Source organism: Pristiophorus japonicus, chromosome 11, assembly GCF_044704955.1.
Source record: "Pristiophorus japonicus isolate sPriJap1 chromosome 11, sPriJap1.hap1, whole genome shotgun sequence".
NCBI lineage: Eukaryota > Metazoa > Chordata > Chondrichthyes > Pristiophoridae > Pristiophorus > Pristiophorus japonicus.
Window position 1 is genome coordinate 165,590,821 of NC_091987.1, and position 23,988 is coordinate 165,614,808.

At 46.3% G+C, this 23,988-nt stretch overlaps 1 protein-coding gene across 2 annotated transcripts in view; it reads left to right on the forward strand.

Moving 5' to 3' along the window:
• Nucleotides 1-23,988, forward strand: part of aplp2 (amyloid beta (A4) precursor-like protein 2) — a 90,688-nt gene that overhangs the window by 14,340 nt on the left and 52,360 nt on the right. For both annotated transcript variants that reach the window (XM_070894239.1, XM_070894240.1), the window contains exon 3: nucleotides 11,936-12,048. In XM_070894239.1, the coding sequence (XP_070750340.1) occupies nucleotides 11,936-12,048 (113 nt within the window). The remainder of the gene's footprint in view (nucleotides 1-11,935; nucleotides 12,049-23,988) is intronic.

Here is a 23,988-nt window from a genome sequence, read left to right on the forward strand (position 1 = left end):
CCATCCCTCCCCCAGCCCTCCCCCATCCCTCCCCCTTCCCCCCCCATCCCTCCCCCATCTCCCCCATCCCCCCCTTCTCCCCCATCCCTCCCCCTTCTCCCCCATCCCTCCCCCTTCTCCCCCATCCCTCCCCCTTCCCTCCCCCATCCCTCCTCCCCTTCTCCCCCATCCCTCCCCCATCCCTCCCCCTTCTCCCCCATCCCTCCCCTTCTCCCCCATCCCTCCCCCTTCTCCCCCATCCCCCTCCCCCTTCCTCCCCCATCCCTCCCCCTTCTCCCCCATCCCTCCCCCTTCCTCCCTCCCCCATCCCTCCCCCATCCCTCCCCCATCCTCCCCCATCCCTCCCCCTCCTCCCCCATCCCTCCCCCATCCTCCCCCATCCTCCCCATCCCTCCCCCATCCCTCCCCCTTCTCCCCCATCCCTCCCCCTTCTCCCCCATCTCCCCCACTCCCTCCCCCTTCTCCCCATCCATCCCCTCCCCTTCCCCTCCCTCCCATCCCTCGCCCCTTCGTCCCCCCATCCCTCCCCCTTCTCCCCCATCCTCCCCTTCTCCCCATCCCTCCCCCATCCCTCCCCTTTCCCCTCCTCCCTCCCCCATCCCTCCCCCTTCTCCCCATCCCTCCCCCTTCTCCCCCATCCCTCCCCCTTCCCCCCATTCTCCTCCCCTTCTCCTCCCCATCCCTCCCCTTCTCCCCCATCCCTCCCCCTTCTCCCCATCCCTCCCCCTTCCTCCCCCATCCCTCCCCTTCTCCCCCATCCCTCCCCTTCTCCCCCATCCCTCCCCCTTCTCCCCCATCCCTCCCCCTTCTCCCCCATCCCTCCCCCTTCTCCCCCATCCCTACCCCTTCTCCCCCATCCCTCCCCCTTCCTCCCCCATCCCTCCCCCATCCCTCCCCCATCCCTCCCCCATCCCTCCCCCATCCCTCCCCCATCCCTCCCCCTTCTCCCCCATCCCTCCCCCATCCCTCCCCCTTCTCCCCCATCCCTCCCCCATCCCTCCCCCTTCTCCCCCATCCCTCCCCCTTCTCCCCATCCCTCCCCCATCCCTCCCCCTTCTCCCCCCCTCCCTCCCCCATCCCTCCCCCTTCTCCCCCATCCCTCCCCCTTCTCCCCCATCCCTCCCCCTTCTCCCCCATCCCTCCCCCTTCTCCCCCATCCCTCCCCCTTCTCCCCCTTCTCCCCCCATCTCCCTCCCCCATCCCTCCCCCATCCCTCCCCCATCCCTCCCCCATCCCTCCCCCATCCCTCCCCCATCCCCTCCCCCATCCCTCCCCCTTCTCCCCCATCCCTCCCCCTTCTCCCCCATCCCTCCCCCTTCTCCCCCATCCCTCCCCCTTCTCCCCCATCCCTCCCCCTTCTCCCCCATCCCTCCCCCTTCTCCCCCATCCCTCCCCCTTCTCCCCCATCCCTCCCCCTTCTCCCCCATCCCTCCCCCTTCTCCCCCATCCCTCCCCCTTCTCCCCCATCCCTCCCCCTTCTCCCCCATCCCTCCCATCCCTCCCCCATCCCTCCCCCTTCTCCCCCATCCCTCCCCCTTCTCCCCCATCCCTCCCCCTTCTCCCCCATCCCTCCCCCTTCTCCCCCATCCCTCCCCTTCTCCCCCATCCCTCCCCTTCTCCCCCATCCCTCCCCCTTCTCCCCCATCCCTCCCCCTTCTCCCCCATCCCTCCCCCTTCTCCCCCATCCCTCCCCCTTCTCCCCCATCCCTCCCCCCTCTCCCCCATCCCTCCCCCCTCTCCCCCATCCCTCTGCATCGACCACCCTCCTCCCGCTGTCAGAAACACAGACACTGACAGACAGAGAGATAGAGAGACACACAGACAGACAGATAGAGACACTGACAGAGACACACTAGCTGGGGGGCGGGGCGGGGGGGTGCATCCCAGCACGCTGTTGGAGGGCTCCCGGTGCTGCAGTCGGTAAGTAGAAAATGTTTTGTTTATTGATTTTTTTTTAAATTATTAATTTTTTTTTGATTTATTGGTTGATTTATTTATGTATTTATCATTTATTATTGATGATGGCTCTTTATTTGTAAAACTGAAGTGTTTAATGTTTGTAAACTTCCCTTTTAAACCCGCCCCCCCCCATTCCCTACGCCTGATTTGTAACCTATGCCTGATTTTCTAAAGTGTAGGCAAGGTTTTTTCGAGCATACAAAAATCTTCACTTACTCCATTCTAAGTTAGTTTGGAGTAAGTTTTCACTGACGAAACTTTGAAAACAGGCGTAAGTGGTCAGACACGCCCCTTTTTGAAAAAAAATTTTTGTTCCAAAGTGAAACTGTTCTAACTGACTAGAACTGGAACAAACTAAATGTCGAGAATTCCGATTTCTAAGATACTCCGTTCTACACCAGTTGCTCCTAAAAATCAGGAGCAAATCATGTCGAAACTTGGGGCCTGACATCGGTAGTGGGTAAAATGATGGAATCAATTATTAAGGATTTGGAAAGAGGTGACATGATAGGTCCAAGTCAGCATGGATTTGTGAAAGGGAAATCATGCTTGATGAATCTTCTGGAATTTTTTGAGGATGTTTCCAGTAGAGTGGACAAGGGAGAACCAGTTGATATGGTGTATTTAGACTTTCAGAAGACTTTCGACAAGGTCCCACACAAGAGATTAATGTGCAAAGTTAAAGCACATGGGATTGGGGGTAGTGTGCTGACGTGGATTGAGAACTGGTTGGCAGACAGGAAGCAAAGAGTAGGAGTAAATGGGTACTTTTCAGAATGGCAGGCAGTGACTAGTGGGGTACCGCAAGGTTCTGTGCTGGGGCCCCAGCTGTTTACATTGTACATTAATGATTTAGACGAGGGGATTAAATGTAGTATCTCCAAATTTGCAGATGACACGCAGTGTGAGCTGCGAGGAGGATGCTATGAGGCTGCAGAGTGACTTGGTTAGGTGAGTGGGCAAATGCATGGCAGATGAAGTATAATGTGGATAAATGTGAGGTTATCCACTTTGGTGGTAAAAACAGAGACGGACTATTATCTGAATGGTGACAGATTAGGACAAGGGGAAGTGCAACGAGACCTGGGTGCCATGGTACATCAGTCATTGAAGGTTGGCATGCAGGTACAGCAGGCGGTTAAGAAAGCAAATGGCATGTTGGCCTTCATAGCGAGGGGATTTGAGTACAGGGGCAGGGAGGTGTTACGACAGTTGTACAGGGCCTTGGTGAGGCCACACCTGGTGTATTGTATACAGTTTTGGTCTCCTAACTTGAGGAAGGACATTCTTGCTATTGAGGGAGTGCAGCGAAGGTTCACCAGACTGATTCCCGGGATGGCGGGACTGACATATCAAGAAAGACTGGATCAACTGGGCTTGTATTCACTGGAATTCAGACGAATGAGAGGGGATCTCATAGAAACGTTTAAAATTCTGACGGGTTTAGAGATGGTAGATGCAGGAAGAATGTTCCCAATGTTGGGGAAATCCAGAACCAGGGGTCACAGTCTAAGGATAAGGGGTAAGCCATTTAGGACCGAGATGAGAAGAAACTTCTTCACCCAGAGAGTGGTGAACCTGTGGAATTCTCTACCACAGAAAGTAGTTGAGGCCAATTCACTAAATATATTCAAAAAGAAGTTAGATGAAGTCCTTACTACTCGGGGGATCAAGGGGTATGGCGAGAAAGCAGGAATGGGGTACTGAAGTTGCATGTTCAGCCATGAACTCATTGAATGGCGGTGCAGGCTCGAAGGGCTGAATGGCCTACTCCTGCACCTATTTTCTATGTTTCTATGTACACAATATTGCTTTGCCTCTATTGAAGGAACATGAGTGGGAAAATCCAGACGTTAGTGATGATCTGATCGTTCTGCTGAAAAAGCAAACGTCACTGTTTCCTCATGGAGATGCAATGCTGAGTGGGGGGAGGGGCGGCGGCGGGGGTGGGGGGTGTTTGTGGGTGGGGGAGGTTTGGGTCCCGAGATCCCCTGGAATATTTTGAACTTGTACTGAAAATATGATGCATTTGGTTAAATTTAAGCAATATTTGTATTTCACAATAAATTGATTTTTAACCATAAAGGAAACAAAGCGACATTTGAAGGACCAACGAGGCGATCACGCCCCCAAAGGTTACCTGAAAGATCACTCTCCCACACCAAACTCGTGCCCCAGTTCAGAGACACTGAACCTAACTCCCTAACCCCTTTCAATGCCCCTCCTTTTAAGAATAAGACTATCTTCTCCAACCCTCGCAGTTCATAATGGCAGTATTCTCCCAGTCAGCAAGATCCACGGGTCGGCCGTGGACAATGTGGACCACTTCCCATATCTCGGGAGCCTCCTTTCAATAAGAGCAGATATTGACGACGAGATCCGACACCGCCTCCAGTGCGCCAGTGCAGCCTTCGGCCGCCTGAGGAAAAGTGTTTGAAGATCAGGCCCTCAAAACTGCCACCAAGCTCATGGTCTACAGGACTGTAGTAATACCCGCCCTCCTGTATGGCTCAGACACATGGACTATGTACAGTAGACACCTCAAGTCGCTGGAGAAATACCACTAACAATGTCTCCGCAAGATCCTATAAATCCCCTGGGAGGACAGGCGCACCACCATTCGCATCCTCGTCCAGGCCAACATCCTTAGCATTGAAGCACTGACCACATTTGGCCAGCTCTGCTGGGCAGGCCACATAGTTCGCATGCTGGACACGAGATTCCCAAAGCAAGCGCTCTACTCTGAACTCCTTCACAGCAAACGAGCCAAGGTGGGCAACGGAAACGTTACAAGGACACCCTCAAAGCCTCCCTGATGGTGATTTCCCCACTGTCACCTGGGAGTCCCTGGTGAAAGACTGCCCTAAGTGGAGGAAGCGCATCCGGGAGGGCGCTGAGCACCTCGAGTCTCATCGCCGAGAGCGTGCAGAAATCAAACGCAAGCAGCGGAAAGAGCGTGCGGCAAACCTGTCCCACCCAACCCTTCCCTCAACGACTTTCTCTGTTCCACCTGTGACAGAATCTGTGGCTCTCGTAGTGGACTGTTCAGCAACCAAATAGCTCACTTTGGGAGTGGAAGGAAGTCTTCCTCGATTCCGAGGGACTGCCTAGGATGATGATGATTCTCCCTCTCCCTCTTCAATTTAACTTGCCATCAACTCTCTATCCAACCTAGTTGAGCAGATGCCTGTCTTCTAATCTTCTACCAGTGCATTCTGGTACTTTCTGCCCTCCCCACACCCTCTCAGTAAATATTGCTACTCTGCTTCCTGCCCCATCCCAAATAACTACTCTCTGCTTCTGCCCTATTTCCTCTGCAATTCATCGCCATCCATTAGTTCACCCTACCACTGCTTGATATGCATTTTTCCCTTTTCTCCCTCCTTAATATGTATTCTTTGCCCCTTCTCCTCTGTTCTCTCTGTGGCGTCTACTTCCTCTTGCCTGCTTCTCTCTGGTGGCTCTTGCTGGACAGAAACCACTCTTCCTTGATGTACTTCCTGTACTAATGCCAGGGTAATAGAAATATTATAGAATCACTTAAGTCTGGAGAGCAGGAGGCCTTTCTGTTTACCATGTCTATGCTAGTGTTGGCTCTGTATATGAATATAAGGAAAAAAAGCATGGTGAAAGGCTTGTCAGTCCAGACATGGTACACCATTTACTCAGCTCTTGAATATGCCATCTCCTGAGCTATTGGGCTAATAATGTTCCATATCCATGCTGTACCTATAACCTTTTTGTTTTCTTGAAGTATGTATTCAGTTCTGTTTTGAATATTATGATTGACCCAGCTTCTACAGCCACTTCCAGTAGTGCATTCCATATTCTAATAGCCATTTGTGAAAAAACTTCTTTTAACTATCCACTTTATACACATCATACTATGCTGTGCATTGAGACCAGTTCTGGGGCAGCAGGGACCTGCACACTTTGCATCTCAACAGGACTGGAACCAATGTCCTCGCAGAGAGGTTAACTAGTGCTTGTGGGGAGGATTTAAACTAATTTGACAAGAGGGGCACCAGGATGAAGCATTGGAGAGGAGATACAAGGAACACAGAGGACTGGAAGAGACAAACAGCATTAGAATAAAGTGCAGTTCAGAAATAGGAGGGAATAGACTTGGGAAATGCGAGGCAGAGATGGGATTGGAGTGCATGCGCGTAGATACCCAGGCCATGATAAATATGGTTAGAGAGCTGCAGGCACAAGTAGCCACATTGAATTATGCTATAATGGCAATAACAGAGACCTGGCTCAAATTAGGGCAGGAATGGACATTTAATATTCCTGGCTGCAATTCTTGATCAGTATGTTTACAGTTGTTCGAGGAACGAATCCGTGCTAGTTATGGAGAAAGAAGTGGAGCAATTGAAGCATGTTTCAATGGGAGAACATTTGGGAAACAATGATCACAATATCATTAGGTTTGAGTAGTTATGGAAAAGGACCAGGAAAAATCAAATGTGAAAATATTCAACTGGAAGAGGACTAATTTCAATGAGTTGAAAAGGGATCTGGCTCGGATGGATTGGAATCAAAGATCGGCAGGTGAAACATTAAATGAACAAAAGAAACAGTTTGTTTGGGTATCCAAAACAAGAACCCGCTGGATGGCTAAAGATATAGGGATTAAAATGAAACAGAAAAAGGAGGCTTATGATAAATGTATGGTTCATAATTCAGAGAACCAAGCTGAATACAGAAGGTGCAGAGGAGAACTGAAAAAGATAATAGGGGCAAAGAAAGTAGCAAAGTCGCCCAGTCTGGGTGGGATGGTTGCTGAGAGAAGTCATGGTGGAAATTGCGATGGCTCTGGCCACAATCTTCCAATCTTAGATATGGGAGTTGTGCCAGAGGACTGGAGGATTGCACATGTTACACCTCTGTTCAAAAAAGGGGAGAGCGATAAATCCGGCACCTACAGCCAATCAAGCTAATTTTGGTGGTGAGAAAACTTTGAGACATTAACCGGGGACAAAATGGACCAGAATGGTTCCAGGGCTGAAGGATTACAGTTGCGTGGATAGATTGGAGAAGCTGGGGTTCTTCTCCTTTGAGCAGAGAAGACGAAGAGGAGATTGGAAATGTTTCAAACCGTGAAGGGTTCAGATAGAGCAAATAAAGAGACACTTTTTCCAATTTCTGAAGGTTTGATAACCGGAGGGTACAGATTTAAGATGATTGGCAAAAGAACTAGAGCTGCCATGAAAAACTTGTCAGCGCAACGAGTGGTTAGGATTTGGAATGCGTTGGATCTAATGCATCTCATTTTTTTGGATAGTTTTTAAACCCCTCGGCGTCTCTCCCAATCCCAGTAATCTACAGAGTCACTGGCTCTGAGGACAGGTAGCTGGTTCTCATGATCCAGGGCCCGCCTTGTGGGAATGATCCTTGCTGCGGATTCTGGCAGATTTACAGTCTTTGGTCCAACAGGCTCGTCTTTGTCTCTTGGGCTCCCCAGGGTTGGGTGTTCCATTCCCCCTCCCATTCTGCCTTTCCCATGATGATGATCAAGCTATGCAAATATTGGTTGTTACCTCAATGATCCAAACCGGTTCGTCATTTAATTGTTTAGTCATTGTTTCAGCATGTTCCCTGTGTCATTGCTGAACTGCCCTTGCATTCAAATAAACAGCTTAAAAATTACCATCTGACATTCCTGAACCCGTCCAGCGAATCATAGCAGAGGTCTTGGAATTAATCTTTAAGATATTTGTGTAAATGACTTTTCTGCCGGTTGCACCAGCAGAGAATGGAAAATTCCAATCAAATTCACCCCCAGAATCATCGCATCATATTCAAACAGAGGAAAAATCAAGTATTAGAACCCAACAAAACCTGTCGCTCTGCTACCTAAACTAACCCATTGAAACATGTCCCCCCATTTCCCTAATATTCCCATATATGTTCAGCTATTACTCTCATTCTTTAATCAGAAACCATGGCCCTAAGTTTCCACACGCGGCAAAACAGGTGCCCCTCCAAGCTGTGCGCCCGTTTTTCACGCTGAAAACGGCGCCTGAAAAAAAACGCGCTTTTCTCGAGCGCTTTGCAGCTCGATGTCTGCTTGGCGCGGCGCACAGGGGTCGGAGCCCGCCACTCGCGCCGATTTTGTAAGTAGGAGGGGGCGGGTACAATTTAAATGAGTTTTTTTCGTGCCGGCAACCCTGCGCGTGCGCGTTGGAGCATTCGCGCACGCGCAGTCTGAAGTACACATTGGCACTCGGCCATTTTTAAAAGTGCTGCAGAAAAAGTAAAAATTTGTTTATTGAACCCTTGCAAAGGCTTGCATTTTAATTTTCTTGATATTGCTGTGTGTGAGGGTGAGGGAGTGCATTCTGTAATTAAAGATAGACGTGATAAACGGGACACATGCACTTGTTTGAGACTATTCAAATTCTTTGTAGCTGTTCAATTTTTTTACATTTTTTAATAAAACCACATTGCCCTTCCATGATCAGCACTGAGGCTTCTTGCAGCTTTCTCCCCCTGCCGTCTGTCGGGCCTGACAGCAAACGGCTGCCTCAAGTACTGAGGCTTCTTGCAGCTTTCTCCCTCCCTCCTCCTGCCGTCGGTCGGTCCCGATGGCAAACCGCTGCCTGAAAGGCCTGCCTGAAGCACTTTCGCACAGGTCGGAACATGGTTTATTTCATCTTTTCTTTGCTTATAAATTTTTATTCAGGTTGGATTTATTTGTATAATATTTATATAAGTATAACTAAGGATTTATTGTAGAATTTAATGACTTCCCATCCCCCCCCTCCCCTCCCCCCCCACCTCATTCCCGACGCCTAATTTGTAACCTGCGCCTGATTTTTTAATGTGTAGACGAGGTTTTTTTCAAGCCTACAAAAATCTTCACTTGCTCCATTCTAAGTTAGTTTGGAGTACGTTTTCACTGTGGAAACTTTCAAATCAGGCGTCAGTGGCCGGACACGCCCCCTTTTGAAAAAAAAATTCTGTTCAAAAGTGAAACTGTTCTACCTGACTAGAACTGCAGAAAACTTAAATGTGGAGAATTCCGATTTCTAAGATACTCCGTTCTCCACCAGTTGCTCCGAAAAATCAGGAGCAAATCATGTGGAAACTTGGAGCCCATATTTCTAGTAACCTAAATCAATATTTAAGCCTGTCTCTCTCGTATCATAACTCTCTATCAAATCCCAACCCTTCAGTACCCTATCACTCCCACCAAAGCCCATCCCTCTAGCATCCTCTATATAAAAGCCCATCCCTATGGTCCCATTCCTGAAGTAACCTCGCATTCCCTTCAAAGCCCATCCATTTGATACCCTAACTATCTAATCAAAGCTCACCCTTCTAGTACCCTAATGCTCTCTCAAAGTCCATCCTTCTAGTACCTTGACCAACAAAGCTCACCCTTCTAGTACTCTATCAAAGTAAGAATGTGTTGGAAAAAGATTCAATCGTGGCTTTCAGATGAATACTTGAAGGAGAAAAAAATTCCAGGTGTATGGGGAAAGAGCTAGGGAGTGCTACTAACTGGATTGATCTTTGAAAATGCTGGCACCAAGTCAGTGGACCGATTGGCGGCCTCCTGCGTTCCCCTGTGACTCTCGGTCTACGAAAATTAATTGGCACGTGGAAAAATATGTTTTCTTAGATGAAAGCCTGCATGGATTTGTTACAGGCAAATCGTGTTTGACTTGATTGAGTTCTTTGAAGTAACAGAGAGCTTGGATGAAGGGAGTGCGGTTGATGTGTATATGGACTTTCAAAAGGCGTTTGCTAAAGTGTTATGTTCTTATGTACCATATAATCGACTTGTTAGCAAAATTGAAGCTCATGGGATTAAAGGAACATTGGCACGTGGATACAAAATTAGAGAATCGTGGTGGAAGGTTGTTTTTCAGACTAGGGAGGGCGGGGGGTGGGAAGTATGCAGTGATGTCCCCTAGGGGTTGGTTCTGGGAGTACTACTCTTAATATAGCAATGATCTGAACTTGGGTATGCAGGGCATAATTTCAAGTTTGCAGACGACCCGAAACTTGGAAATGTCGCAAACAATGAGGAAGATATAACAGACTTAAGGAGCACATAAACAGACTAGTGAAATGGGCAGACACAGAGCAGATAAATTTTAACGGAGAGAAGTGTGGTAAGAAAAATGGGAAGAGGCAATGCAAACAAAATGGTGTAGTTTTAAAGGGGATGCAGGAACAGAGAGAGTTGGGGGTATACGTGCACAAGTCTTTGAAGAATGGGCCAATAATTGGCAAATAAATTTCAACATAGATAGTTGTTACATTTTGGTAAGAAAAATATGGAGTTCACATTGCACTTGGAAAATAAGAATATAAATGGAGTCGAGGAGCAAAGGAATCGGAGTACAAATACACATCACTAAAGGTAGAGAAGCAGGTCAATAAGGCCATTTAAAAAAAAAAAGCAAACCAAGCACTAGGCTTTATTTCTAGAGGGATAGCATTGAAAAGTAGAGAAAGTTATGCTAAACCTGGATCAAAGCTTGGTTAGACCACACTTGGAATACTGGGTACAATTCTGGTTGCCATATTATAAAAAGGATATAGAGGCACTGGAGAGGGTGCAAAAAGATTTATAAGGATGATGCCAGACTGGGAGGTTATACCTGTCGGGAAAGGATGAACAGGCTGGGACCCTCTTCTCTTGAAAAGACTGAGGGATGACCTAATAAAGGTCTTCAAAATTATGAAAGGTTTTAACCGAGTACACAGTGTGTTGACCCAAGGTGCCTATGCCAGCTCTTCAGAAGAACTTCATGGGGCTGATGGCCATGTTTCAGTCATTGAAAGCTTCGGCTCTTTTGGGTGAGGATAGATGCTGCTAATTCGGCCTTGCCACAGTGCTCACAGTAATTCCAACAGGTCTGCCTCATGTTGTTGTATGTGAATTACTTAAACAGCTGGCTTTCCTTCCTGGAGGCAGCAGATATTGAGTGACTATCTTGTATTGCCCAACAACTTGCATACCTCAAGTGGGTGGGAGGGAAAGTGACATGATTGCCAAAGAGTGAAGTCCAAATGGTGCCCATTTCCTAGTTTTGCATTCAGTCACCTGAAGTTCATGGAAAACTAAGCATTTTATACCGAGTCTTCCATCAGTTTGATGGTGTTGAAACTCGGAACTCGAGTCAAAAATCATTAAGTCCAAAAGATTTTGAAGATCATCAAAATGTGTGGTTATACATGATCATAAAATCCCACACGAGCCAAAATTTATTACCAGGATTATGGGGAAATTTGCAAAGAAAGAAAGACTTGCCTTTAAATGGTGTTTTTCACGACCACCAGATGTCTCAAAGCGCTTTAGTCAATGAAGTACTTTTGGAGTCACTGCTGTAATGGTGGAAACTTGGCACCAATTTGCGCACTGCAAACTCCCACAAACAGCACTGTGATAATGACCAGATAATCTGTTTTTGTTATGCTGACCAGGACACTGGGGATAACTCCCCTGCTCTTCTTTGAAATAGTGCTATGGGATCTTTTCCGTCCACCTGAGAAAGCAGACGAGGCCTCGGTTTAATGTCCCATCCGAAAGACGGCAACTCCAACAGTGCAGCACTCCCTCAGCACTGCACTGGAATGTTAGCCTAGATTTATGTGCTCAAGTTCATGGAGTGGGATTTAAACCCACAACCTCCTGACTCGGGTGAATGTGCTACTTACTGAGCCACAGCTGACACTCTGAAACTTCTGATTGTTAGCCAGGTTGCCAAGTTTACGTTTCATTGAATCATACAGCACAGGAGGAGACCAGCTGGCCCATCATGCCTGTGTCAGCTCGATGAAAGAGCTTTCCAATTGATCCCACAAAAAAATCTTATGTCGCATTTAGCCGTGGGTGTTAGAAATCTGTGGCACAATCTGCTCATGAAAAGTGTCCCTTTCGAGAGTTTGAAAGCTTGTCTTTGTGGTCCTTTCTGGGAATAACAACATACATTCACTTATTTTGTTTCTTTGGCAGTGGGGGAGTTTGTGAGTGACGTGCTGCTCGTTCCAGAAAAATGCCGTTTTTTCCACAAGGAGCGAATGGATGAATGTCGAAGTCACCAGCACTGGCAGACAGTTGCCAAAGCGGTAAGAGGTGGGTGGGATGTCTGGAATCCTGCCAAATGTGTTGCCTCAGGCATGCAGGTCTGTGAAATATATAGGCGTTCTCGTCGATAATCTGTCAAATCATTTTATTCCTTTATGTTGTTTGGATTTGTTTGTACCATTCATGTAGGCAGATAGTGTTCTTCGCAATCTGAAATCTGATTCCTTTTGCTTTCTGCCAGTGTGGTCTTGGGGGGCCAACAATTACTCTACTGTTGCTGGCTAATTGTAGTCTTGTGCTGCACTGCCATGCTTAGATAACTGGAAATATTACTCAGACCAGGCTAAAACAATGAATCAATGTTAGTTACACAATCCGACAGCGAAACAGGTTGATTCTGCACTACACCTCAACTATAAGACTAAAAATTCTTCAACAGCGAGTCTTTTGGATTAAAACAAAGCCCCAATTGCCACCACGTTGAATGCAATCTTCTCGTGCTACTTGGACATAACATTGGCTTCAGCTCCAGCCTTTCAGCTTTACGTGAAATATACAAGATAAATGCTCATCTGAACTTTCTTCAGAATCCAGAACAAAGTGAAGAACAGTAGACAGACCCTGGCTTTAATCAATCATTTCTTTTGAAATTTGAAAACAGATGAACTTTTTTGATCTTAACAGTATCAGATAAAAAGAAAGATTTGCATTTATATAGCACCTTTCACAACCAGAAGACATCCCAAAGCACTTCATAATCAATGAAGTCTTTTGAAGTGTAGTCACTGTTGTCATGTAGGAAACAAGGCAACCAATTTGTGCACAGCAAGGTCCCAAAAACAGCAATGTAATAATGACTAGATAAATTGTTTGTGATGTTGATTGAGGGATAAATATTGGCCAGGACACTGGGGAGAAAATCCCTGATCTTATATCAGAACATACGAATTAGGAGTAGGCCATACTGCTCTTCGAGCCTGTTCTGCCATTCAGTAAGATCATGGCTGACCTTTGACCTCAAATCCATTTTCCCGTCCGATCTCCATATCCCAAGAGTCCAAAATTCTACCTATCAGCCTTGAATATACTCAGTGACTCGGCATCCACAGCCCTTTGGGGTAGAGAATTCCAAAGATTTACAACCCACTGAGTAATGAAATTCCTCTTCATCTCAGCCTAAAATGGCTGACTCCTTATCCTGAGACGATGTCCTCTAGTTCTGGATTCTCCAGCCAGGGAAAACAACCTCTCAGCATCTACCCTGCCAATTCCCCTCAGAATCTTAGCTGTTTCAATGATATCACCTCTCATTCTTCTAAACTCCAGAGAGTATAGGCCCATTCTACACAGGGTCTCCTCATAGGACAACACTCTCAACGGAGGAATCAATCTTCGTTGCACTGCCTCGAAGACAAGTATATCCTTCCTCAGATAAGGAGACCAAAACTGCACAGTACTCCGGGTGTGGTCATACCAAAGCCCTGTACAATTATAGCAAGACTTCCTTACTCTTGTACCCAACCCCCCTTGCAATAAAGGCCAAATGCCTTCATAATTGCTTGCTGTACTTGCATGCCAACTCTTTTTACTGTACGAGGCCACATAAATCTCTGAACACCATCATTTAAAAGTTTCTCACACTTAAAAAATATTCTGTTTTTCTATTCTTCTTACCAAAGTCAATCACCTCCACATTTCCTCACATTATACTCCATCTGAGACCTTATTGCCCGCTTTCCATATCCCTTTTCAGGCTCTTTGTGTCTGCCTCACAACTTACTTTCCATGCTTTGTACAGTAGACGAACTTGGATGCGGAACACTTGGTCCCTTCTTCCAAGTTATGAATGTAAATTGTAAATAGCTGAGGCGCAAGCACTGATCCTTGCGGCACCCGTTCTAGTTGCAGCCTGCTAACTTGAAAATAACCTGTCTATCTTTACTTGCTCTTTTCTATGTTATCCAATCCTCTATCCATGCTAACGCCAACCCCATAAGCCCTTATCTTCCGTAGCAACCTTTTATGTGGCACCTTATCGAATGCTTTTTGGAAATCTAAATCTACTACATCCACTGGTTCCCCTTTATCTACCCTGCTAGTTACATCCAGCATTTTCCCAATGACTGATGCCAGGATAACTGAACGGTAGTTCCTGGTTTTCTCTCCCTCCTTTTTTGAATAGCGGGGTTACATTTGTTGCCTTCCAATCCGCTGGGACCATTCTAGAATCGAGGGAGCTTGGACGGTAACAACCAACGCAGCCACTATCTCTGCAGCCACCTCTATTAGAACCCTAAAACTTACAGGGGAGGATAAAGAAAAAGGGAAGCTTGTGTCATATACCGACGGCTAAATACTGTAGAATCTTTGGAGGAATATAGGCAGTTGAGGTGAAATTAAAAAGGATATTAGGAATGCTAAGAGGGAGCATGAAAAATTCTTGGCAAGTGAAATCAAGGAAAACCCAAAGATGTTCTATAAATACATTAAGAGCAAGAGGACAACTAAAGAAAGGGTAGGGCCTATTCGACACTGAGGGCAATTTCTGTGTGGAGGCAGGAATATGTGGGTATGGTTCTCAATGAATACTTTGCTTTCACAAAGGAAAGGGGCAATATAGATACTGCTATCGAGGAGGAATGTGAAATTCTGGACGAAATAGAAATAGTGAGAGAGGAGGGATTGGCGGGCGGGTGGGGAGGGAGGCCGGTGCGGGGGAGAGGAGGATGAGGAGCGGGAGGGGGGAGGATGAGGATGGTTGGTTGGCAACTTTGAGAGTGGATAAGTCCCCAGGCCTGGATGAAATGCATCCCAGGCTGTTGAGCGAAGCAAGAGAGGAAATAGCAGAGGCTTTGACAATCATTTGCCAGTCCATTGAATTCAGGCATGGTACTGGAGGACTGCTAATGTGGTATCCTTATTAAAGAAGGGAAAAAAGGATAAGCCGAATAATTACAGGTCTGTCAGCCTAAACTCAGTGGTGGGAAAATTATTGGGAAAAATCCTGCAGCGCAGTATAAATCTACATTTAGAAAGGCAAGGATTAATCCGGGACCGCCAGCATGGATTTGTTAAGGGAAGATCGTGTTTGACTAATCTGAGAATTTTTGGAGGAGGTAACCAGGAGAGTTGAAGAGGGTAGTGCGTATGATGTAGCGTATATGGACTTTAGCAAGGCTTTTGATAAGGTCCCACGTGGCAGACTGATCAGAAAGGTTAAAGCCCATTGGATCCAGGGCAAAGTGGCAAGCTGGATCCAAAATTGGCTTCGAGGTAAGAAGCAAAGAGAAATGGTTGATGGATGTTTTTGTAACTGGAAAGATGTTTCCAGTGGGGTTCCGCAGGGCTCAGTACTGGGTCCATTGCTTTTGTGGTAGACATCAATGATCTAGATTTGGATAAAGTGGGTATGATCCTCTTTGGATCTGGGCATGTTGCCGGAGGATTGGAGGGCTACTAATGTGGTACCCATGTTTAAGAAGGGAAAACGGGATAGGCCAAGTAATTACAGGCCTGTCAGCCTAACCTCAGTGGTGGGGAAATTACTGGAAAAAATCCTGAAAGACAGGATAAAATTACATTTGGAAAGGCAAGGATTAATCCGGGACAGTCAGAAAACATAGAAAATAGGTGCAGGAGTAGGCCATTCGGCCCTTCGAGCCTGCAGCGCCATTCAATGAGTTCATGGCTGAACATGCAACTTCAGTACCCCATTCCTGCTTTCTCACCATACCCCTTGATCCCCCCTAGTAGCAAGGACTACATCTAACTTCTTTTTGAATATATTTAGTGAATTGGCCTCAACAACTTTCTGTGGTAGAGAATTCCACAGGTTCACCACTCTGGGTGAAGAAGTTTCTCCTCATCTCGGTCCTAAATGGCTTACACCTTATCCTTAGACTGTGACCCCTGGTACTGGACTTCCCCAACATTGGGAACATTCTTCCTGTATCTAACCTGTCTAAACCCGTCAGAATTTTAAATGTTTCTATGAGATCCCCTCTCATTCTTCTGAATTCCAGTGAATACAAGCCCAGTTGATCCAGTCTTTCTTGATGTGTCAGTCCTGCTATCCCGGGAATCAGTCTGGTGAACCTTCGCTGCACTCCCTCAATCGCAAGAATGTCCTTCCTCAAGTTAGGAGACCAAAACTGTACACAATACTCCAGGTGTGGCCTCACCAAGGCCGTGTACAACTGTAGTAACACCTCCCTGCCCCTGTACTCAAATCCCCTCGCTATGAAGGCCAGCATGCCATTTGCCGCCTTAACCGCCTGCTGTACCTGCATGCCGACCTTCAATGACTGATGTACCATGACACCCAGGTCTCGTTGCACCTCCCCTTTTCCTAATCTGTCACCATTCAGATAATAGTCCGTGTCTCTGTTTTTACCACCAAAGTGGATAACCTCACATTTATCCACATTATACTTCATTTGCCATGCATTTGCCCACTTACCGAACCTATCCAAGTCACTCTGCAGCCTCATAGCATCCTCCTCGCAGATCACACTGCCACCCAACTTAGTGTCATCCGCAAATTTAGAGATACTACATTTAATCCCCTCGTCTAAATCATTAATGTACAATGTAAACAGCTGGGGTCCCAGCACAGAACCTTGCGGTACCCCACTAGTCACTGCCTGCCATTCTGAAAAGTACCCATTTACTCCTACTCTTTGCTTCCTGTCTGCCAACCAGATCTCAATCCACGTCAGCACACTATCCCCAATCCCATGTGCTTTAACTTTGCACATTAATCTCTTGTGTGGGACCTTGTCGAAAGCCTTCTGAAAGTCCAAATACGCCACATCAACTGGTTCTCCCTTGTCCACTCTACTGGAAACATCCTCAAAAAATTCCAGAAGATTTGTCAAGCATGATTTCCCTTTCACAAATTCATGCTGACTTGGATCTATCATGTCACCTCTTTCCAAATGCACTGCTAGGACATCCTTAATAATTGATTCCATCATTTTACCCACTACCGATGTCAGGCTGACCGGTCTATAATTCCCTGTTTTCTCTCTCCCTCTTTTTTTAAAAAGTGGGGTTACATTGGCTACCCTCCACTCCATAGGAACTGATCCAGAGTCAATGGAATGTTGGAAAATGACTGTCAATGCATCCGCTCGTTCCAAGGCCACCTCCTTAAGTACTTTGGGATGCAGACCATCAGGCCTTGGAGATCGCATCAATTTCCCCAACACAATTTCCCGAATAATAAGGACTTCCCTCAGTTCCTCCTCCTGACTAGACCCTCTGACCCCTTTTATATCCGGAAGGTTGTTTGTGTCCTCCTTAGTGAATACCGAACCAAAGTACTTGTTCAGTTGGTCTGCCATTTCTTTGTTCCCAGTTATGACTTCCCCTGATTCTGACTGCAGGGGACCTACGTTTGTCTTTACTAACCTGCACGGATTTGTTAAGGGAAGATCGTGTTTGACTAACCTGATTGAATTTTTTGAGGAGGTAACCAAGAGGGTCGCTGAGGTTAGTGCATACAATGTAGTGTATATGGACTTTAGCAAAGCTTTTGATAAGGTCCCACATGGTAGACTGGTCACGAAGGTTAAAGCCCATGAGATACAGGGCAAAGTGTAAGTTGGATCCAAAATTGGCTTGGAGGAAGGAAGCAAAGGGTAATGGTTGATGGAAGGATGTTTCCAGTGGGGTTCCGCAGGGCTCAGTACTGGGACCCTTGCTTTTTGTGGTATATATCAACAAATTAGATTTGAATATAGGGAGTATGATTAAGAAGTTTGCAGACGACACTAAAATGGGCTGTATGGTTGATCATGAAGAGGAAAGTCGTGGGCTGCAGGAGGATATCAATCTGCTGGTCAGGTGGGCAGAGCAGTGGCAAATGGAGTTTAATTCAGACAAGTGTGAGGTGATGCACTTTGGGAGGGCTAATAAGGAAAGGGAATACACATTCAGCGGTAGGCCACTTAATAGTGTAGATGAACAAAGGGACCTTGGAGTGCTTGTCACAGATCCCTGAAAGTAGCAGGCCAGGTGGATAAGGTGGTTAAGAAGGCATACGGAATGCTTGCCTTTATTGGCCGAGGCATAGAATACAAGAGCAGGGAGGTTATGCTTAAATTGTATAATACTTTGATTAGGCCACAGCTGGAGTATTGAGGCCGTTCTGGTCGCCGTATAATAGGAAGGACATGATTGCACTAGAGAGGGTGCAGAGGAGATTTACTAGGATGCTGCCTGGAATGGAGAATCTTAGTTATGAGGACAGATTGGATAGGCTGGGTTTGTTCTCATTGGAACAGAAGAGATTGAGGGAGACCTCTTTGAGGTGTATAAAATATTGAGGGGCCTGGACATAGTGGATAGTAAGGGTCTGTTTCCATTGGTGGAGGTGTCTATAACGAGGGGGCATAGTTTTAAGATGGTTGGTTGAAGGTTTAGAGGGGATTTGAGGGGGGGGGCTTCTTTATGCAGGGGGTAGTGGGGATCTGGAACTCGCTGCCTGGAAGAGTGGTGGATGCAGAAACCATCACCACTTTTAAGAGATGGTTAGATGGGCACTTAAGTGCAGTAAGCTGCAGGGTTATGGACCGCGAGCTGGTAATTGGGATTAGACTGGATAACCTCTTGTTGGCTGGCGCAGGCACGATGCTAAGTACATCATGGAATCTAATACGGCCAGAGTGATCTCCTGAACTAGTTTTGATCGCCTGGATGGGTCAGAGAGGAATTTTCCCAAATTTGTTTTCTCCAATTGGTCTGGGTTTTTATCTTTTTTTTTTGCCTCTCCCAGGAGATCACATGGTTCGGGGTGGAGTGAAGTGTAAAATGGTGTGATACATTGGTTATCACTGTTGTGTGGGGCGGACTGGTTGGGACGGATGTTCATTGTTCATCGGTTTATATGTAATCTTCAGGGCTGCTGATCGAGTGCCGCGTGGCTCTTTGTCGACGGCGTGGAACACAATGGGTCGGGCTGCCTCCTGTGCTGTAAATTTCTATGTCGGCCGTCAGGTGCAGCGGATTTGTGGGTTTTCATCCTATTAATTTCTCAAGTACTTTTTCTCTGCCATTATTAATTACTTCATGTTTTTCACTCTCATTAGCCCCTTGTTTCCCATAACTTTTTGTATGCTTTTCGTGTTTCCTACTGTGAAGACCAATACAAAATATTTGTTTAAAGTCTCTCCATTTCCTATTCCCCTTTATAATTTCTCTTGTCTTGGCCTCTAAGGGACCAATACTTACTTTTGCTACTCTTCCTTTTTGCATACTTGTAAAAGCTCTTGTATTTCTTGCTAGTTTACTCTCTTTTCTTCCTCTAGATCAATTTTTTGGTTATCCTTTGGTTTCTAAAGTTCTCCCAATCCTCAGACTTACTACTCTTCTTCGCAGCATTATAAGCCTCTTTTAATCTTCTTAACTTCTTTAGTTAGCCACGGATGGTTCACTTCTCCCGTGAAGTTTCTTTTCTCAATTGAATGTACATTCATTGAGAATTTTGGAATGTTTCTTTCTTTCCATTTTTGCCATTGCTTATCTACCATCATAAGTTTTAATCTAATTTCCCAATCTACTGTAGCCACCTCTCCCCTCATACCTATGTAATTGGTTTTATTTAAATTTAAGACTAGTTTCAGACTTGTCACACTCAACCTCAATGTGAAATGCAATCATGTAATCACTTTTCCCAAGAGGATCCTTTACTATGAGATTAATAATTAACCCTGTATCATTATATGATACAGGATCTAAAATAGCCTGTTCACTGGTTCCACAGCATATTCTCCATCAAACCCTTTTATCTCTGTGCCACTAATTCGTCGATCTTGTTACAAATGCTTTGTGCATTCAGATGGAGAGCCTTTAACTTTAACCTTTTACCATTATTCCCTGCATTCACCTTATTCACTGCTGCACTATTACCGTTAAACTCTGTCCCTTCCTGTCACACTCTGCTTATTTTTACCCAAATCGCTGCACTGCTCCATTGCTTTGACTTTTCTCTTTAGATTTCTAAATTTGTCCTTACCTGACCCCCTCCCCCACACATTTTCATTTAAACCGTACTCTTAAATGACACCTTACCCTTAAATGAATCCTCTCCGCCTGGCTATACCTTCCACCACTTGCCCCGCTCTGACCGCCGTGGTGGCAGTGTGGCTATCATCAGCAAATCACAGTGTAATCTCTTCACCTACTCCTCTGGCATTTTCTCCTTCTTTGATCATCTCGTCTTATTCCATCCCTCTCCCCTTAGTTAAAATTCTCATCTGTGCTGCCCACCCAAGGAGCATAAAAATTTTTATTACTGAGTTATCTTCATTGCTTTCCTCCCTCAGCCTCTGCACCAAACGACTTCTCATCCTCTGTGATTTCAAACTCCGTGTCAATTCATCATGCACTTTCCTATCCTCCCTTAATCTCTCCCTCCATGTAAACTCTCCAATCCATATTCACGGCCACCCCCTTGACCTTACCATCTCGTGGCCTTGCTACTCCCATCGTGTCATTCGCAGATAAGGCCATCGCTGACCACTTCATCATATCGCTCTCCACCCACATAGACCCTATTCCCACCAAACTGCTGACCACCCAACTTCCTTTTTTGGCTCCCATGTTAGCTGACGTTGTTAATGGTTCTTCTCTCCTCAGGTACTGTCTGTCCCTCAAATCTGCCATTGTCACCCCTCTCCTCAAAAAAAAAAAAAACCCTTGACCCCTCTGTCCTTATAAACTACTGCCCCAATTCCAATCCCCATTTCCCCTCAACTCCTTGAACTGTTGGCGTCTCCCAAATCCGTGCCCATCTTTCCTGCAACTCCATGTTTGAATCCCTCCAGTTAGGTTTCTGCCCTGGCCACAGTGATGAGAGCTGTTTCAATAAAGTTGTAACTGACATCCTTTGTGACTGTGACAAAGACAAACCATCCCTCCTCATCCTCCTTGATTTGTCTGCAGCTTTTGCCGCGGTTGACCACTCATCCTTCTCCAACGCCTCTCTACCGTCGTCTAGCTGCGTGGGACTGCACTCGTCTAGCTCCATTCTTATTTATGTAATCTTAGCCAGAAAATCTCCTGCAGCGGCTTCTCTTGGCGTCCCCCACATCGTTACCTCTGGTGTCCCCCAAGGATCTGTCCTTGGCCCCCTACTATTTCTCATCTATATGCTTCCCATCTTGATGACATCATCTGGAAACACAGCATCAGTTTCCACATGGAAGCTGACGACACCCAGCTCTACCTCACCACCACTTCTCCCAACTCTTCCACGATCTCTAAATTGTCAGACTGCTTGTCCGGCATCTAGTTCTGAATGAGCAGAAGTTTTCTCCATTTAATTATTGGCAAGACCGAAGCCATTGTTTTTGGTCCCCTGTTCCCTCGCCACTGACTTCAGCCCATTCCCTAACATTTATTTGAGGCTGAACCACACTGTTCGCAACCTTGGCGCCATATATGACCCTGAAATGAGCTTCGACCACATATCTGCGGCATAACTGAAACTGTCTTTTTCCACCCCCATACCATCGCTCGTCTCCGACCTTACAGCTTCTGAAACCCTCATCCATGCCTTTGTTATCTCTAAACTTGACTATTCTAATGCACTCCTGGCTGGTCTCCCATGTTCTACCCTATGTAAACTTGAGGTAATCCAAAACTCGGCTGCAGGCAGCCTAACTTGCACCAAATTCCACTCGCCCATCACCCCTATGTTGCTGACCTACATTGGCTCCCAGTTAAGCAACGCCTCGATTTCAAAGTTCTCATCCTTGTTTTCAAATCTCTCTACGGCCTCACCCCTCGATCTCTCTAATCTCCCACAACCCCAGAGATATTTGCACTCCTCTAATTCTGGCACCTTGAGCATCACTGATTATAATCGCTCAGCCATTGGTAGCCGTTCCTTCTGTGCCTCGGCCGTAAGCTCTGGAATTCCCTGCCTAAACCTCTCTGCCTCTCTATATCTCTCTCCTCCTTTAAGATGATCCTTAAAACCTACCTCTGACCAAGCTTTTGGTCATCTATTTGAGTGTTTCCTTATGTGGCTCGGTGTCAAATCTGTTTGTCTTGTCTTTGAAAGCCCCTGGGGATGTTTTATTACGTTAAAGGCGTTACATAAATACAAGTTGTTGTTGTTAAAGCCCTATCTACAGTCCTCGCTATTCGATTTGCCAGAACACTGGACTCTACCTGGTTTAAGTGGAGCCTGTTCCAGCAAAACAGCTCCCTCTTTCCCTCGTACTGTGCCAGTGCCCCATGAATTGAAACCCCTTCCTTCCACCTCTTGGAGCCATGCATTTAACTCTAATTTTCTTGTCCTTATACCAATTTGCATGTGGCCCAGGTTACAATCCAGATATCATTACCAGGTTTTAATTTGGATGCAAGCTCCCCAAACTCATTAGATACTCATTCCTAGTTTTACTAATGTCATTGGTTCTGACGTGGACTACGACAACTGGATCCTCCCCCCTCCCACTCCAAATTCTTCTCCAGCTGCAAGGACATATCCTTAATCGTGACACCGGGCAGGCAAATCAGCCTTCGGAACGCCTGGTCGCGGCTGTAAAGAACCGTATCTATTCCTCTGCCGATTATGTCCCCGACCAGTACAACATTCCTTTTCGCTCCCCCACCCCCTACTTGAATGGCCTCCTGCACCACCGTGCAGTGGTCAGCTTTCCATCCACCCTACTGACTTTGCCGTTATCCACATCGGCAGCAAGAACCTCATGTATCTTTGGATAAGGGCAACGGCCGAGGTTCCTCTAGCACTGCACCTAGGGCTTCCTTGCCTGCCTGAGTCGCAGTCTTGTAGTACTGTCCCTGACCACTAACCAGACGTATCACTATCTAATCTAAGGGGTGCGACTGCCTCCTGGATCAAAGTGCCCAGGAAACTCTTCCCTTCCCTGATTCCCGTAATGTCTGCATCTCGAACTCCTGGTCAACAACTCTGATCTGAGGTTCATTGCGATGCAGACAATTACTGCAGATGTGGTCATCCGGGATTGCGATGCTCTCCACAAACTCCCACATGCTGCAGTTCAGGCACATCATCTACACTGCCATCCCGATATGATCTTTTCCTATTTATTTAATTAATATTTATGTATTTAATTACTTTGGCTTGTAGTTTAGTATTTTTAACTAATTACTTGATCTGATTCAGGTTATAGGTAGATTAAATTAGTTATCTGTAAAACAAACCACTACAAGTATTGGAGACAAAAAGCAGCATCTCCTTCTCCCTCTGCAGTGTATTCCCACATCCAAATTCCCAACTTTATCTTTACACCCAGTACTTACCAGAGACTTGCACTCCAAATTTACAACTTTATACACTTTGTTTAAGTTCACCCTGTTTCAGTCCACTCTGTCGATCACTCTGTCAGCGGATTTTTCGAAATAGTGCCATAGGATGTTTTGCACCCACCTGAGAAGGCAGATGGAGCCTCGGTTTAACATTTTATCCGAAAGACGGCACCTCCAACAGGCAGCACTCCCTTAGTAGTGCAATGGAGTGTCAGCCTCGATTACGTGGTCAAATCTCTGGAGTGAGAATTCAACCCACAAGCTCCTGACTTGAGGTGCGAGCGCTACCTCTGAGCAATGGCTGACACCATGGGATGTCCGCTGATTGGGTCTGAGGCAGATCACAGTCACTTTGACAGGTACCAATCTGCTGAGATTCATGATTGCAATTGAATTGAGTGGCAGGGCACTGACAAGTCCCAAAAAGCAGTAACTGATAATTCCATTGAAAGGTGTCATTGTCACTTTAAACTGCTGAATCTAGTTTCACTGGACCAAAGCAAACTAATAGTCCCCTATGAATTGGAGAAAACTAGTCACCTGTTGACCCTTGCTGGGTAGAATATTACTGATGGTTTTTAATTTCATGATTTGTGACATTTGTAATAATAAAGGATATACAAACAAGTTATAAAATGTCTGGTTAAGGATGATTTGTTACATTAAGACAGCGTATG